The sequence below is a fragment of the Durio zibethinus genome, chromosome 4, assembly GCF_047325235.1.
Source record: "Durio zibethinus cultivar Kanyao isolate XHJ-2024 chromosome 4, ASM4732523v1, whole genome shotgun sequence".
Classification (NCBI taxonomy): Eukaryota; Viridiplantae; Streptophyta; class Magnoliopsida; order Malvales; family Malvaceae; genus Durio; species Durio zibethinus.
The window spans coordinates 6,938,153-6,952,880 of record NC_143165.1 but is presented as its reverse complement, the minus strand read 5'-3'; the positions used below and the strand labels follow the sequence as shown (position 1 = coordinate 6,952,880).

General features: G+C 34.3%; 3 protein-coding genes across 6 annotated transcripts; 2 read left to right on the top strand and 1 right to left on the bottom strand.

The window, feature by feature from the left end:
* The first annotated feature begins 591 nt into the window (after positions 1-591).
* Positions 592-3,576, top strand: LOC111287609 (transcription factor TCP4-like). Its single transcript, XM_022878262.2, has 2 exons — positions 592-3,163; positions 3,276-3,576. Exon 1 carries the CDS (start codon positions 1,811-1,813, stop codon positions 3,116-3,118), a length of 1,308 nt encoding a protein of 435 aa, XP_022733997.1. The 5' UTR covers positions 592-1,810; the 3' UTR covers positions 3,119-3,163; positions 3,276-3,576.
* Positions 3,577-5,831: 2,255 nt separating this feature from the next.
* Positions 5,832-8,264, bottom strand: IQD10 (IQ-domain 10). 4 transcript variants are annotated; one of them, XM_022878632.2, is made up of 6 exons: positions 8,186-8,264; positions 7,727-7,848; positions 7,400-7,588; positions 6,824-7,051; positions 6,358-6,471; positions 5,832-6,283 (listed from the first exon to the last, which is right to left on the bottom strand). In XM_022878632.2, the coding sequence occupies exons 2-6, from the start codon at positions 7,796-7,798 to the stop codon at positions 6,017-6,019; spliced, it is 870 nt and encodes a 289-aa protein (XP_022734367.1). In that variant the 5' UTR covers positions 7,799-7,848; positions 8,186-8,264; the 3' UTR covers positions 5,832-6,016. The 4 variants fall into 4 exon arrangements, with proteins under 4 accessions (XP_022734367.1, XP_089615449.1, XP_022734366.1 ...); XM_089759323.1 differs by having other exon boundaries at positions 7,400-7,573; positions 8,186-8,262; XM_022878631.2 differs by lacking the exon at positions 8,186-8,264 and adding an exon at positions 8,015-8,179.
* Positions 8,265-11,267: 3,003 nt separating this feature from the next.
* LOC111288110 (uncharacterized) lies at positions 11,268-14,337 on the top strand. Its single transcript, XM_022878875.2, has 5 exons — positions 11,268-12,796; positions 12,864-12,977; positions 13,294-13,460; positions 13,585-13,768; positions 13,876-14,337. The coding sequence occupies exons 1-5, from the start codon at positions 12,149-12,151 to the stop codon at positions 14,050-14,052; spliced, it is 1,290 nt and encodes a 429-aa protein (XP_022734610.2). The 5' UTR covers positions 11,268-12,148; the 3' UTR covers positions 14,053-14,337.
* The last annotated feature ends 391 nt before the right edge of the window (positions 14,338-14,728 follow it).

Sequence of the window (14,728 nt, the reverse complement as noted above, 5' to 3'; positions counted from 1 at the left end):
CTTCTTCCCAATATGCTATACTGAGAATCTTGAATGTGATTGTGACTCTTGTAAGGTAGATGTGCACTAGTAGGAAAAAAGGTTGTTCAAAGAAATGTGGTAGAAATTTCTTTTTAAAAAGAAAAAAGTAGAGAAGAATTTGTTTTCCATGCATTTTTCAAATTAAATAAGCTAAAGGATGTGAAAAGAAAATATATTTTTTAAACTTTTAATAGTAATCAAAATTAATTACTTGATAAAAAGAGAGAATCCATGAAAATTGAAGAATGATAAAAGATACCTAGGTTATTTAGCTTAAGCATATATGAGGAAAACTATTCCATTCCAAAACAATGCAAGGCAATTGCTGCCTTTGGTTCACCTTGGTCAGTGAAAACAAGAAAATGTAAAAAGGCTGGCCATTTAGATGCTATGTTGAGTAATCCAACAATCCCAAAAAAGGGTGTTTGGGAGAAGGGAATTTTGTGGGAAAGATGATGTTGTTTCTTTTAAGCGAAGCAATAAAGAGAAAGCAGAAAAAAGCTGTGAAAAGGGGTCAATGTCAAAAGTTGTGATGGTGGCATATAAAGGATCTATCCATCCATCTGATCCAATCAAAACAAAGCATCCGGACAATCCCTTGAACTCTAACCAACGGTTCTTAACTTACCAGGTTAAGAATTTCTAAGACGGATTGAAATTTCTAATCTCATCAGATCAAATCTATAGTTAGTAAAAAAAATAAGATAAGGGTTTTATTGAGAAAGGTGACAAAGTGGAAAAGGAATCCAGTCAAGTTTATTGCTGATTGAATGAGGACTGAGGGAAGAACAGCAGCAGATGCAGTGATGAGATCACAGAGATCTTTAATCTCTTCTCTGACCAAACACTGCCACACTTACCAGTGGCATCATCAAGGCTTCCTATAGGCCAAGAAAGTGTTCCTCTTCCCTATATTTACTCTAAAAATAGTAGAAGTAGTAGCAGTAATGAAAAACTTTCAAGTTAGTATTTTTTCCCAAGAAAGCCCTAGCTGAGAAAAATTTTGTTTCTGATTGCAGTTGGGTTTTCCTGGTCAAGTTGAGTGTTAACCCATTAGAATAGTTTGGTTACTGAATATTATACTACATAAAGAGGCCCACTTGCCAAAAGCTGAGTTTAGAGAGAGAAAGAGAAAGAAGGAAAAAGGAAAGAGATGGGTTAGGCTGGGAATAGAAGCTGGTTTATAGCCTTCTGGGGGGGTGTTTTTCAGGTTTGGTTTCAGTTTTATTTGGGAAGGGGGGAGGTGTTATTGTGGTGATGGAATTAGAAACATTGAATGGCAGGGCCTTTTGGGAGAGGCAACAGTATCAGGTTTCATTGTGGTGGCAGAAGCACAGACAGCAAGAGGAAATTGGGAAGCAAACAGAGGGTAAAGAACCAACAACCCACTAACAAAAAAGGTGTCCTCCATTAAAAGCTGGAACAGGAAAAGCACAAGGACCTGAGTCTGGATCCTCGAAGGAATCATCATCAGCAACAACAGCAACAACATCATCATCCTCGTCAGCATCAAAATCTAATTCTAAATTCAAGTCATTTAGGAGTAGAAGGGGCAGAAGAAGAAGAGTTGCCAGGAAACCTACAGGAAAACTTAATTTCTCACCATCAGCAATATCTCCAAGAAACCCAATCTCAACAACAACAAGGCCAACATTTGTATGCAAGTCTGGACACTCAAGTCCTTCAACAGCAGCCACAAGAGTATCCACAACCACCCAGGAAACGCTATTATTTCCCATCCTCTTCTTCTTCAACTTTTGGTTCAAAATCAACCGAACATGCGAGAAAAATGGGAGATAGCCACCACCAAGCTGCAACATCGTCAAGATTGGGGATAAGGCACACTGGAGGCGAGATCGTTGAGGTCCAAGGAGGTCACATTGTTCGATCAACTGGAAGAAAAGACCGTCACAGCAAAGTTTGTACTGCCAAAGGTCCACGAGACCGACGAGTCCGTCTCTCAGCTCACACTGCTATCCAGTTCTACGACGTCCAGGACCGCCTTGGTTACGACCGTCCTAGCAAAGCTGTGGATTGGCTTATTAAAAAAGCCAAACCTGCCATTGACGAGCTCGCTGAACTACCCCCTTGGAACCCAGGAACTTTCACAAAACCGAATAACCAAGAAGACCAAAACACAACAACAGCAACTGACAATGATAAACCCTATCAGTTTGACATCCACCACAGTGGAAACCTGGTGGAAAACCTTGCTACTGGGTCTGGTACTCACAGAAGAACGGCTATACTAATGGGAAACGAAGTTCAAAGTCTTCAGCAACAAGAAATGGGAGACAACCCGAATAATAATTCGAGTTTTCTTCCGCCTTCTTTAGTTTCTGATGAGATTGCAGACACAATTAAGTCCTTTTTTCCGTTGGGAGCTTCCAGTGAGACGCCTTCTTCTTCTATGCAATTTCAGAATTACCCACCAGATTTGTTGTCCAGGACCAACAGCCATAGTCAAGATCTGCGGCTTTCGCTTCAGTCATTTCCGGAGCCAATTCTTTTGCACCACCACCACCAAGCTGCTACAGCTCAGGCACACCATAGTGAACCTGTTTTATTCTCTGGAACCAGTCAATTATGTGGTTTTGATGGGTCTTCTGCTGGATGGGAGCACCACCACCAACATCCGGCGGAGATTGGAAGGTTTCAGAGATTGGTTGCCTGGAATAGTAGTGGTGGTGCTGCTGATACTGGCAGTGGCAGTGTCAGTGGTGCTGGTGGCGGTAACGGTGGTGTAGGAGGATTTATCTTTGGCACTCCACCACCACAGCCTCTGCCTCCCGCTTTTGGCCAAAACAGCCAGTTGTTTTCTCAGAGGGGACCCCTTCAGTCCAGTAACATGCCCTTGGTTCGTGCTTGGATAGACCAGCCAATTTCCACAGCCGACGAACACGAACACCATCATCATCAACATCACCATCAAATCCCACAAAATATCCATCATCAAGCTGCATTATCTGGCATTGGATTCACCACATCCGGTGTATTCTCTGGATTTCGCATTCCAGCACGAATTCAGGGCGAAGAAGAGGAGCACGACAGCATTGCCAATAAGCTGTCGTCTGCTTCCTCTGATTCTCACCATTGATCGAGTAAAAATTCGAGAAAAGCCAAAGTCTTTCCCCTCTATCAGGTTTTGTTTTGTAGTTCCTCTTTCTTATTTCTATTTAGATTTTAGTGAACAGCCCAATTTTTATCTTATGTTGTACTTGCAAGCCTTTCTTCTTATTTAAGTGGCCTTTCAGGACTAGTTGATTGTTGACTGTGAAATCAATGAGGAGATGTTATGATGGATTCAAGACCAGTTTGAGGGAAGATTTTGGTCACTTTGAAACAATGGCCTATGCCGTGGGAAGAAGAAATCTGGGTGGATTTCAGGTTATTCGATCCCCGGTTTGTTTAGTTTTTATCAGTTGATTGTGTTGTAGCTTTAATCTTATATTTGAGTGGGCTCTTGGGGCTCAACTATGGTTTCTCTTTTTGTTGGACTTCTGATGTGTTTCATGTTACTATACTTTTTGTTTGTGATGTTTTTGTTGGTTGCTACTGTTTCCTTAGTTGCAAACCTTTTTTTTTTTTTTTCTTTTTGAAATTGTTAAGATTTGAATTCTGATCACGAAAGCTAAGAGTCTAGCATTTTACTAACAGGTCATGCGGCTGTTGTCAGTGCAAACCTAGTTTGTTCCCTCAATTAGGACACTCATTTAGCAGAAGCTGGCATTCTGTAGAAAATTCTTATGAATAAGGTACCACAGATCAGCTAATATGGAAAAGTCTTTCACAATCCTATATCCCTTTGATCTGATATGGAATTAGAGAAGCAAGCCAGAATCTTTCATCTGTTTAAAAATTGTCAATATTTCATGTAGATGAAAGAGAGAGTTCTGCTTGTGATTTTGTTTTGTTGCTTTATTGCTTTCTTATAGAACAGATTGTTCCACAGCAACTTCCCTAAACCTGCAAAAAGAATTGAAAGAATAGCTAATCTTTTTACATCCCTATCGATGCTTGGCATTTTGGGGGCATTGAAAGAGAAGTCATTTTCTGTGAACAGTAGGATTTGTTGGATAGAATAGAGTGGTAGCTGATTCCACATCCACTCTTCCCCTGTATGAAAAGAATTGATAATTTGAATCCAAAACTTGGTCCTGTTGGTTTACGCAGTCACTTTAAAAAGTAGTAGCTTTGATATTCAAATTCTAGCATATGAAAATTTTTTTCCGTTATTCCTAAGTTATGATCTCATTTGTGTAAAAAAAAAAAAATGAAGATAATTTCTCCCACTTAATTTACAACCTTGTTCTTTTAGTTCCATTTTGCTCCATGTTGCTTTGTTTTAGATGCCTCAGCTTGCAATTAGCCTAGTTTGAATGCAAAGATCTTGAAAACAACAAAGAATTCTAAACAAGGCTAGAAATTGAAAACCCAATTTATCATAATAGTTAAAACTAAATGAAGAATAATCAACTCATCACCATCCTTGACATCTCAATTGCCAAAATTAGCAGAATTATATAGCCTATTGGACCTGTGTTACTTCAGCTCCTCTAGGCTGTAATATGAAAGATGGAATTGGTCTAAATTAACATGTCCTGAAGCATACATTAGCATTGAGACCAGGTTGCAAAGGAACCTAAGTTCATATACTTGAGCAATCAATGAGCATGCTGGATAAATTTAGCAAATAGACCAAGTAGGGGCTAAGTGGAGTGCATCTGCAGGAGGAACCATGAAAGAGGAATGGGATGAATACAAGAAGTTCAATTATGAAAGAATAGTAGAAATACACAATAAGGTTAGATACCACCAAAATTTTGGTTATTGCCCATCAGTAAATGGTCCCCCCACTGGTGCCTAATAAAAATATTCTTACTTTCCTTAGTAGAATAAAAAAAGATGGACCCATATATTAAAAAAATACTTCCTCTTCTATTGATATTTGCATTTTGGTAGGTGGTATTAAAAGTGGAGATAAAAAGATTTTTTTTTTTTGAAAGAGATAAAAGAAATCTTATATCTTTTAAATTTTAAGTTAGGTATCAACTTAAAATATACTCAACTTAAAATCAATCGATATTAGATCACATATGTTAAATTGAAGGTAATTTAGGTATATAAGCAATGTGATCTGCATACTATCAATTGATTTGATTTTAGATTGAATGTCTATCTTAAAATTTAATATGATATCAAAACTAAGTTTTGTTCACGTTCATTAAATTTTTTGTGATAGGTGCATTATGTGTACAATGCAAAATCCATGTGGTATGATAGATCTGTTATGTTTACACGTGAAGTTCATACCATATGATGCGTATGTTGTCCTTATGTTGCATTATACTTACAATCGAAATTCATGTTAAAAGATAAACTTATTGTGTTTACACGTGAAATTCATACCATGTAATAAATTCTCACATCTGTTCAAGTAAGAATCACTTCACTTATTGTCAACTAATTTAAATTGAATGCGGTCTTAAAATCTAACTGTTGATACTTCTTTATAGTAGTTGAGGAGTACAACTCCACAGGTTATATAAACATTAAACACTGCATACTATTTTAGATGAATGGTTATTAACACAAACAACAACATAGGAAATCAAAGTACCCTGCCTTTTTCTCAACTAATTTTATAATATAATAATATATAAACTTGTACAGTGGATAATTAAAGCTGGGATTTTTCAGACTGTACCAATAAAAATTTTGAGGTGGAGGGGTGGTTGAAATGTAGAGCTTCTTGTTGGAATGTAGTTGGGCTTTACCTATGATGCATAATGCAATGTAGCAATGAATAATTATATGAAATTAATGCACAATGGAATAATATGAAAGTTAAAAAAAAATTGTGTTTCATCCTCAAATTTCTTGAGGCAACAAATCCTGCCTGTTATTGTATGCATTGCATTGCAAATCCACACAAATACAAAAAGAAATCATATTGAATCACTCATCATTGACAAGCCCCGGGGATATCTTGATTTCAGCCATCGGTTGGGGCAACTTTTTTCACTTTTGGAGCTACTTTCCCATTTGGCAAAGCAGGTTTCAGTGAGGATGGAACTTTCATCTCCTTCTCTGATTTACTTGACTGCCTGGCATGAGTTTTTCTTGGGTGGATTGGCTGAGAATGAACCCTGACCTCCCAAGGCCTTGCAGCTATCCATCGCTCCATCCAGCTCCAACCCCAGTTTTCTTTTCCCAGACCATACGATGCTTGGCCAAGATATTGGCTTGCATTTGCCCGCCACTGCGAACCAACACAAATGATTTTAATTCCATCATAACATCAAAGTATTAAACTTGAATTTCACAGCTAGTAACCTGATGGGAGAAGGCGTAAGCCATTGCTCGTTCACGCTTAACTGCAGCTTCTTCTCTTTGCTGAATTCTGGAAAGGATTTCCTCCATAGTTTCAGAGCCACCACACCATTCTACCTGTAAGCCAATATACTGTTAAACAAAACAGCCAAACTACTACTTGAATCACGGATATCAGCTTCTCATTTTCTTTTCTTGCTCGGCAAAAAATAGATTGGGTCAGCTACAAGCATTCAACCACCAGTTATTATCTGCTTTTATCCAAAAGTTTTACGATTTTGGCCATAGAAAAAGTCTCGCAAATACAAAATTAAGTCTCTCTCTCTCTCTCTCTCTCTCTCTCTCTCTCTATATATATATATATATATACTGCTGTAAATCCTCACAATATCGCCGAGATTGGGGTGCTACACACTCCTTAACTAGGTAATTAGAAGTAATTAATAAAGTAGGTAACAATCATTTTTACCTCCAGCTCATGAAGCTTAGCCTCAAGTTTGATCTGATTTTCCATTTTCTTTTGCTTAAGCCTGCCTTCTGTAACCATACATATTCTCCGGGCTCTGATTTGAGATTGTACATTGCACCAGGAATGTAAATAGCTTAGTGTGCTTGATGTTTGCTTTTTAACTGTATGTCCCTGGATCAATATATTGAATCTCCCAGCATCCCTTAAGCGGCGAACTGCTTTTCTTGCCTGGAAAAATGTAATAAAAAGAATAAAATCATTAAATCGCAGAGAAGATGGAGATTATTAAGAACAATACTACAAAATCATATTAATCGAATGTTTATTATGTATGAATGTATGAGCTTGAAAATTCTTAGGATGTAACCTTTCAGGCAATGTGGATTAGATATAAATGTGATGTTTTGGTCCAAATATGATCATCAAATTCAAGCATCAGCTTCAAATTATGCTAAGGTTGTTGGGAAAACAAATGTTGCAAAAAGAAGCCTGGGCAGTAATGACTCTACAGATGATCATACATGTCAATTGCATTTTTGATGTTGATATGAATAACATCGCGATAGATTAGTATACCCTGTATGCGCGAAAAGCCTTCTGAATTCGAGCGGCAGCCATCTCTTCAACTGGCATTCCAGGAAGACCAGGACTGCTTAGTGAACCACCAGTTGTTGCTGGACTCCTAGCCTCTTCTGGAGCCTCATGACTCCCTTCACCACCACCATTTGATTTTTCATTAGCTGAGTGTACCTGTATCGATGGGGTCTGAGAGCAAATTAGAGAAGAAGAATTACAGAAACAAAGATCACAGTATAGGCTTGAAAGACTTGAAAAACTTTTAACAGTATGTTGACAATTATCAATAGCAACATATCAACATTTAATAGTGTTTAACTATTCTACCTTTGGTTTTTTGGTGTCTGACTTGGATTTCTTTATACAAATGATAGATCTAAACCAGTTTCCTGAACCCATCGATGCTTACCAAGACGCAGAACTATAGTTTAGAAACTGATGAAATAGACCTGGCACATAAAATCTTCCTGGCTGATTAGAGAATACCTCATATATATAACTGATAGGTGCACATTGAAAGGATGGGGGAATGTGAAGAATCAAAGAACTAAACTTTTGAGCAGATTGATCACAAAAACAAAATATCGATATCATCACTACAAATTTCTAACTTACCTATGATAAACAAGGCAATGAAGACATTCCTAGAGAGTTCGAAATCGAATGATTCAAGCAAATAAATTAGCAGTTCCCGTTACTATTTAGAGCATGAAAATACTAAGATATAAATAAGCAAACACGGAAACAAAAAGACAATAAAAGTGCAGGCTATGAAAGCAAACACACCAGGATGAAGGAACAATATGGGACTTGGCAGAGGTTGTGGTGGGGTGTTGTTGAAAAACAAGTTTTAGTGCAATGCAAGAAAAGAATAAATGGAAAAAAAATAGGAAATGTGCGTGCATGGTTAAGGGTTCACTCTCTTTGAACGGTACATCAAATGACCGCTTAACCAATTGACACAGCTGTTTGATCTTTTGGAGGATCAACAGTCAGTATCCAGGAAGCAAAAAAAGTTAGAAGGCAAAGAAACAAATAGATCTGGCACTCTAAAATGATACAATGTTATCCCATGAAAATAATAGTAATAATAATAAAAAAATAAAACACTAATATGACACTATTTAAAATTTTAGTATTAATTATATATAAATTTAATAAAATAAAAATATATATTTTATATTTTTTGTATGAACATAAATTCTAACATATAATTTTCTTTAAAATAATAATAAAAATACATAAATTTTAATATTTTATATTATATAAATACACGAATTGTTAATTTTAGAAACAAAAAGTCAGGAGTTTCTCAAGGTAAAACAAATTACCTGGGCCTTTGCTAGGATACCTGGTTTAAGTTCGCTTAGCTTGCAAGGCTCATCAAAAGTAGCACATCCCCATCATTCCTCAAAGTTTTGGCAACTTTCTCCTCCAGGTTATCCTAGGATCAACTGAAATGAAGAAACAACATTTCAAACTTCTCTTAGCATTGAGATTTTTTTTCACTGCTTATGGCAACTTTTTTTTCCTGAAATAATTTATTTATTTTAACTTTTTTTTTTTTTAACAATTAGTGGTGGAGTTTAAAAAATAGATGAGGCTAGACCCTCACCTTGCTTGACAGCCCACAATTGGGCCACGAAAATTTTTATGAAAAAAATAGTTTTGTTTGATTACAACTCCTTTAAAATTGAGGGTCAAAGTCCCTAAACAATTCAGCCCAGAGGTTTCATTAGGGCAGGCATTTGAGCTTCCATTTCTTATGAAATGTAAAACGTATTTAAAACCGACAGGGATTTCGCCTAATTGACAAAATTTCCCATTTCTTTGAATCATATATGTGGGTCAATTGTTACTAACTACATCAAATTGCTATCCCCTAAGATCTCTTAGGCTTAGCTTCAGATTTTGTTTTCCAAAAATTGAAATAAAAAATAGAAACACTATTTCATCATGTAGCTCGAAAAAATTATATACTTTCCTCTTCCCTCTTCCTTTAATTTTCCTTCAAATTTCTTTTTTTTTTTTCCTTGGAGGAATTCTCCTTGAAATTTCGTTTCTCTTAAATTATTTAACAAACCAACCCAAGGAGGTTGAGATATATCTACTTATTAATAAGATTATGCCGTTAAAGGTGTATAGCTACTTTACCTAATTAGCCTGTTTATTGTTTATGCAAAGAACTTGAGATCCAATCCCGTTTTCATTACTGTAAGAAGATTATGAGATGAGAGAGTTAACATTTTTTGTTTGTATTTAACATATTATGATTTGAATTTTAATTATTAAAATTAAAAGTTCAACATTTTATTAAGAGATCATATAATTATTGCGAGATATATATATGTTTTTTTAATTTAGCAAGAGTACTCATTAAAAAAATTCCTCTATTCTCCTAAATACTTCAATATCTTTAATAATCCAATGTTTTAGTTAATTATAGTATAACATACTTCTTAGGCCCACAATATTAATATACTTTAAAGCTCAAGGGTCTACAAACGTACCCTCAATTATTGTTGAAACTTGATGTCTTCAACTCACATCCACTTGCCATTTTCTATAAAAAAAAAGATAATAATGGATATCCAAGAACTCATAGTTCATACAAGCAATTAACAACAAGAGAATAAAAGAAAAAAAAAAAAAGAACAAAAATGAAATATGCTGAAAGAGAATCTTATTGATAGAAACCCTAAATGGGGTCCTTATATTGTATTTTGTATATCTAACAAAATTTTGGCATGTTATATGACAAGAAGGATGTTATCATCAATGAAAATCAAAGATAGAGAGGGGATGGGTTTATTGAAGGCAAAAAAATTTGCTTTCTCTACAATAAATTAAAAGATGGTTTGTTGTGGCTAAGGTGGGTCCAAAATGGAAAGGTAGAGATAGGATTTGCTCATTTGGCATGAATAACAAGAGATCTCAAGTTTCTATCTATATCTTTGACCTCTCAACTTGTGAATTTTCCCTTTTTTTTTCTTTGGTTTTTCTTTTCATTGAATGTAAAATTTTCCTTTATATTTTTCTTTTATCAGCAAAATTTTAACAATTATGATTATAACAAAAGTACTTAATAAGGGATATTTTGATTGAGAATAATTACTTGATACATATGATATTGGATTATAAATTAAAAATGAATCCGTCTTTTATCCTAGTATTATAAATGTTTAATTTGAATTTTTATTTTTATTTTCTTAGTGTCCATGATATCATTTTATATTTGCTTTTCTTAATTCTTTTACATTCAAATTTGAAATTCATCTTACCCTTTTCAAAATAACATTTTTCATATCATGGAAGTGGGTGAATCTAATACTCTAATTCTTCTTCTTTCATATTAGGCTAAACTTTTTTCTTTCTTTCTTAATTTTTTTTCCCATCTGGTTGGTGGAACTCAAGAACCTAATTATGAAAACAAACCATCATTGAGGCTAAGAAAATCTATGCCTAACTAAAGCAAAACCAATCAATCAGTTTCATCTCCACCTTTTGTAATCCAAATGTCAGCAACTTCCTTATTAAAGGAAATTGAAGATGAAAACAACCCTATATATATATATATATATGTAATATTTCCAATTTAGTATTGTAATTAGATAGTAATTGAATGTATTTGATCGGATTATTTTTATTTAAAGAAATTTTATTCAAATTTGATATTTTGAATTTGATATTTAAATTATTCAAATTCACGTAATCAAATTTAAATTATTTTAAATTTAAATTATTAAATTTTAAATTAATAATCCAACGTAACAAAGTTTGATTCTTTATGCAAATATGAAATACATTATTGATTGAGAATAGAACTAAAATGTTAGACAGCCAAACTCTCAAAGTGAAGTAAAACACAAGTGGGCATTGTACTTGAAAGGCATAAAATAGGTTGTGAATTCCATGCATGTGCAGGGAACAAAGTGAGGGTCCCACATTTAGGACCAAAAGTTGCAAAGCGAGCAAGAGATGACTGGAATGAAACAAAACAAAACAGAACTAAGGTGACATTGCCAAGTAACATTGGGAACTTAAAAAAAAAAGAACCCAAAAAAAAATAATAATAAAGAGAGAGTCTAGGAATGAAAAGAGGAAGAGTTGGAGCGAGGATTTGGGCGAGAAATGAGTGAGAAAAATATATTCATAGTAAGCTAAAGATTTGCATGTTTTTGAATTTTGACAAAAAAAAATGAATGTACAACATTTTAGTATATAATTTTTTGATCTGATCTGTCTCTCAGACAAACTAGGATTTTGAGAGAAAATCTGAAACCTCTCAGATATAGTGATCCTTTTCTTTCCACTCGCTTTTCAATATTTCACCTGAAATTTTGGCTAGGCTTATGGGTTTGTTCTCTTGACTTCCAATAACTGAGAGATTTTGGGTATCTTTTTCTAAACTTTGTTGCGTCTTCTTGTATATTTTCTCTAGATTTTCCTCTTGATATCCTTAATAATTTGATTTCAAAATCCTTGTTTCTTGATTCCAAAGATTTCACCTCTCTAAATCTCTTTTCATCAGTTTAAAACAAAAGGCTTATATGAAAACACCAACAAAAAGTTCATATATAAACAGTAACATGCATGTGAGTACCAGGCTAGGAATTGTTGGCATCTTGTTTCTGACAAGTTTTTGAGATTTGGGTGTTTGTGTAAAGTTTTATATCTTTGGGTTTTTGTTCAAATTTTTTTTTGTGAAAACTTTTGTGTTTACCATATATATGGAAGCTAGTAAAAACAATGGCTGACCAAGAAGATCAAACCCAAAGGTATAGCAATAGCAATACTAGCAGTGGTGGTGGAATTGGAAACAATATAGGTAGGTCTTCCAAGAAGCATAGGCCTAAAAAAGTACCCCAAAGGGGTCTGGGTGTGGCACAGCTTGAAAGGATAAGAATAGAAGAACAACAAAAGAAAGATGCAGCCTTAGCTGTAATTTTGCCTTCCCCATCATCTGTTATTTCACCACCACCAACTCATCATAAATCATCATATCTTTCTTTGCCAACCCCAAGTTTCCATCCTTCAAATCAAACTTCTTCTTCCGCTTCTTCAATTCCATTTCCTGCTGATATTTCACCACCAAATCCAATATTTAGGCCACCTTTATCTGTTAAAAATATTGATATTGTCAGTACCGCAAACACTGTTCCATTGACCAGTGGTTCCCCTGGGTGGCCTCCTGGTGCAGCAGTGCTTCCAGGGAATGGCAGTGTCAATAAATTTTGGAGTTCTTGTGAGTATAAAATTGAAAAGGAGTGTGCTGGGTTGGATCCAGGATTGGCTTTCAGGACAAATTTGAGTTTGCCTTATGAATCTGAATCCATTTGGCCTTTGCCTAGTTTGATGCAAAGGGCACAACCTTTTCAACAACATTATTCTTCAATGGTAAGAAAATTTATTTATTGTTGGTAGAAAAAAAATTAAGATGAATTAATGGAATTTCTTTATGCAGGTGAATTTGTCATCAAGAACTTCATCAACATCTGAACTGAATTTTCAGATGGAGCCCCCTTCAAACCAAAGCTATTATGGAAATTGTTCACCTTTATTGCCTGAAGAGGAGAAGGTATATAGCAAATTATACCTTGTAAAATTGATGTGATTTTTGGTCTGAATTTTACACCATTTTGCTTTTTTTATTAATTATAAAGGGCTCATCACTTTTCATATTGGGAAATTGACTTCTCAATTCAACTAAAAATGAAAAAAGAACTAGATTTACACTAGTTAAACCAGAGATCAATACAGAATTAGGTTTCCTTTCTTTTTCTTCTTTTCTAGAAGTCTTAGAAATGCAGCATTCTTCCTCTTTTAGACCTTGATATTTTGTAATAGTAACAAGGTTGCTTTTTGTGTGTGAATTTGGTTACAATAAATTGTAGATGGTTGGCATGAAGAGATCATATCCCTTCTCTCTAGACAATGCTCCAGGCCCCCCTATTCACATCAAATATCCTCCCATTGTTCATTCCATCAATGGAAAAGTTGAAGCTGCTTCAGCCAGCAAAGATAGCACATTCAATTCCGAACCTAGCACTCCGAATTTCAGGTTTGATTTTAATTTTAATCTTTTTGATGTAACGAAACTTGAGATCTAAGATTCAAATCTCGACTTTTCTTTTGTACCTTTCTCATAAATTTTCTCCATTTATGTTTTCTTGTATCATTTTCAGGGTCGGACCTTCATGTTCAATCTCAAATTTGGAATCAAAGTTCAAGAAAAGCATCAAACATGGGGTATTTGATGGAGATTTTCTCACATTAGCTCCTCCCACAACTACAATGTGTTCAAGCTCAAAATCCAAGCACCCTCCATCCAATTGTGAAACGCTTGACCTCGAGTCGTTAGTTTATCAAGTAAGCTTAAACAACAAATTACATCATCTCCCATTGTCATTAATTTATGCTTTTGTATGATCCTTTTCTTCTTCAATTGCTCATATAATTTTGTAAATTTGTTAAAGCCAAGCTTTGAAGAATCAAGTATCCGGCAAGGAACTATAAGATTGAACCAGTATCGACCTTACTATAGCTTCTTTCCACAAGCAATGGTACAAATTGATCGAGCAACTACAATAACAATGATCAATTGTAAAGGTGGAGAAGTAGGAGGACATATTGATCTCAATTTGAAGCTATAAAAAGTTTAAGAGATCATATCAAATCTCATGTGCCTATTTCTTTTGTATCTTTAAGGGGCAAGTTTGTTTTTTTTTTTTTTTTAAATGGAGAACATACCAAGAATCTAAATCTCCCCCCGTATGATTGAGCAAAAAAAAAAAATTATATTGAGCTTTTGACTCATTATTTAAAGGTCATGTATCCTTAACAAGAATTGAATTCCCCATTTCTTAAGGATTTTTATGTATACACATCATGTGTTCGTGTGATTGTAAATAAAAATAATTAAATTGACATATGTTTATCAGAACACAATTAAAATCGTTTGCATAAAATAAAAAAATATAGTAATTAAGTTTGTAGAAAATCATCCAATTTTTTATATCATCCAGAGGAGAATAAAAATCTAAAATAAATTATAAAGTTTGCGTCTCAATTTAAATCTTGATCAAACGAAGAGAAAAATATGAATATAATATTTTTTTATAAATAAAATCATAATCTAAAAATATTAAAAAATTATAAGTGATAAATTTAAAATTTTTAACATATTAAATATTATTTATTATAAATAATTACATAAATTATTTAAATTAAATTTCAAGTTTGAAAATATTAAGTTTTGGTAAATATGCTAATTACTTGCTAGTATGATTACGGGCTTCGGGAAGGAATTGGAATTCCAATTTTTTTTCA

Coding starts and splice junctions, on each gene's coding strand:
- LOC111287609 (XM_022878262.2), top strand. CDS start 1,811: ATGGGAGATAGCCACCACCAAGCTGCAACATCGTCAAGATTGGGGATA.
- IQD10 (XM_022878632.2), bottom strand. CDS start 7,798: ATGGGTTCAGGAAACTGGTTTAGATCTATCATTTGTATAAAGAAATCC. Junction 7,052..7,399: donor AGGCTTTTCGCGCATACAGG/GTATACTAATCT, acceptor ACATTTTTCCAG/GCAAGAAAAGCAGTTCGCCG. Junction 6,284..6,357: donor CTTACGCCTTCTCCCATCAG/GTTACTAGCTGT, acceptor GTTGGTTCGCAG/TGGCGGGCAAATGCAAGCCA.
- LOC111288110 (XM_022878875.2), top strand. CDS start 12,149: ATGGCTGACCAAGAAGATCAAACCCAAAGGTATAGCAATAGCAATACT. Junction 12,797..12,863: donor AACAACATTATTCTTCAATG/GTAAGAAAATTT, acceptor TTCTTTATGCAG/GTGAATTTGTCATCAAGAAC. Junction 13,461..13,584: donor CCTAGCACTCCGAATTTCAG/GTTTGATTTTAA, acceptor TATCATTTTCAG/GGTCGGACCTTCATGTTCAA.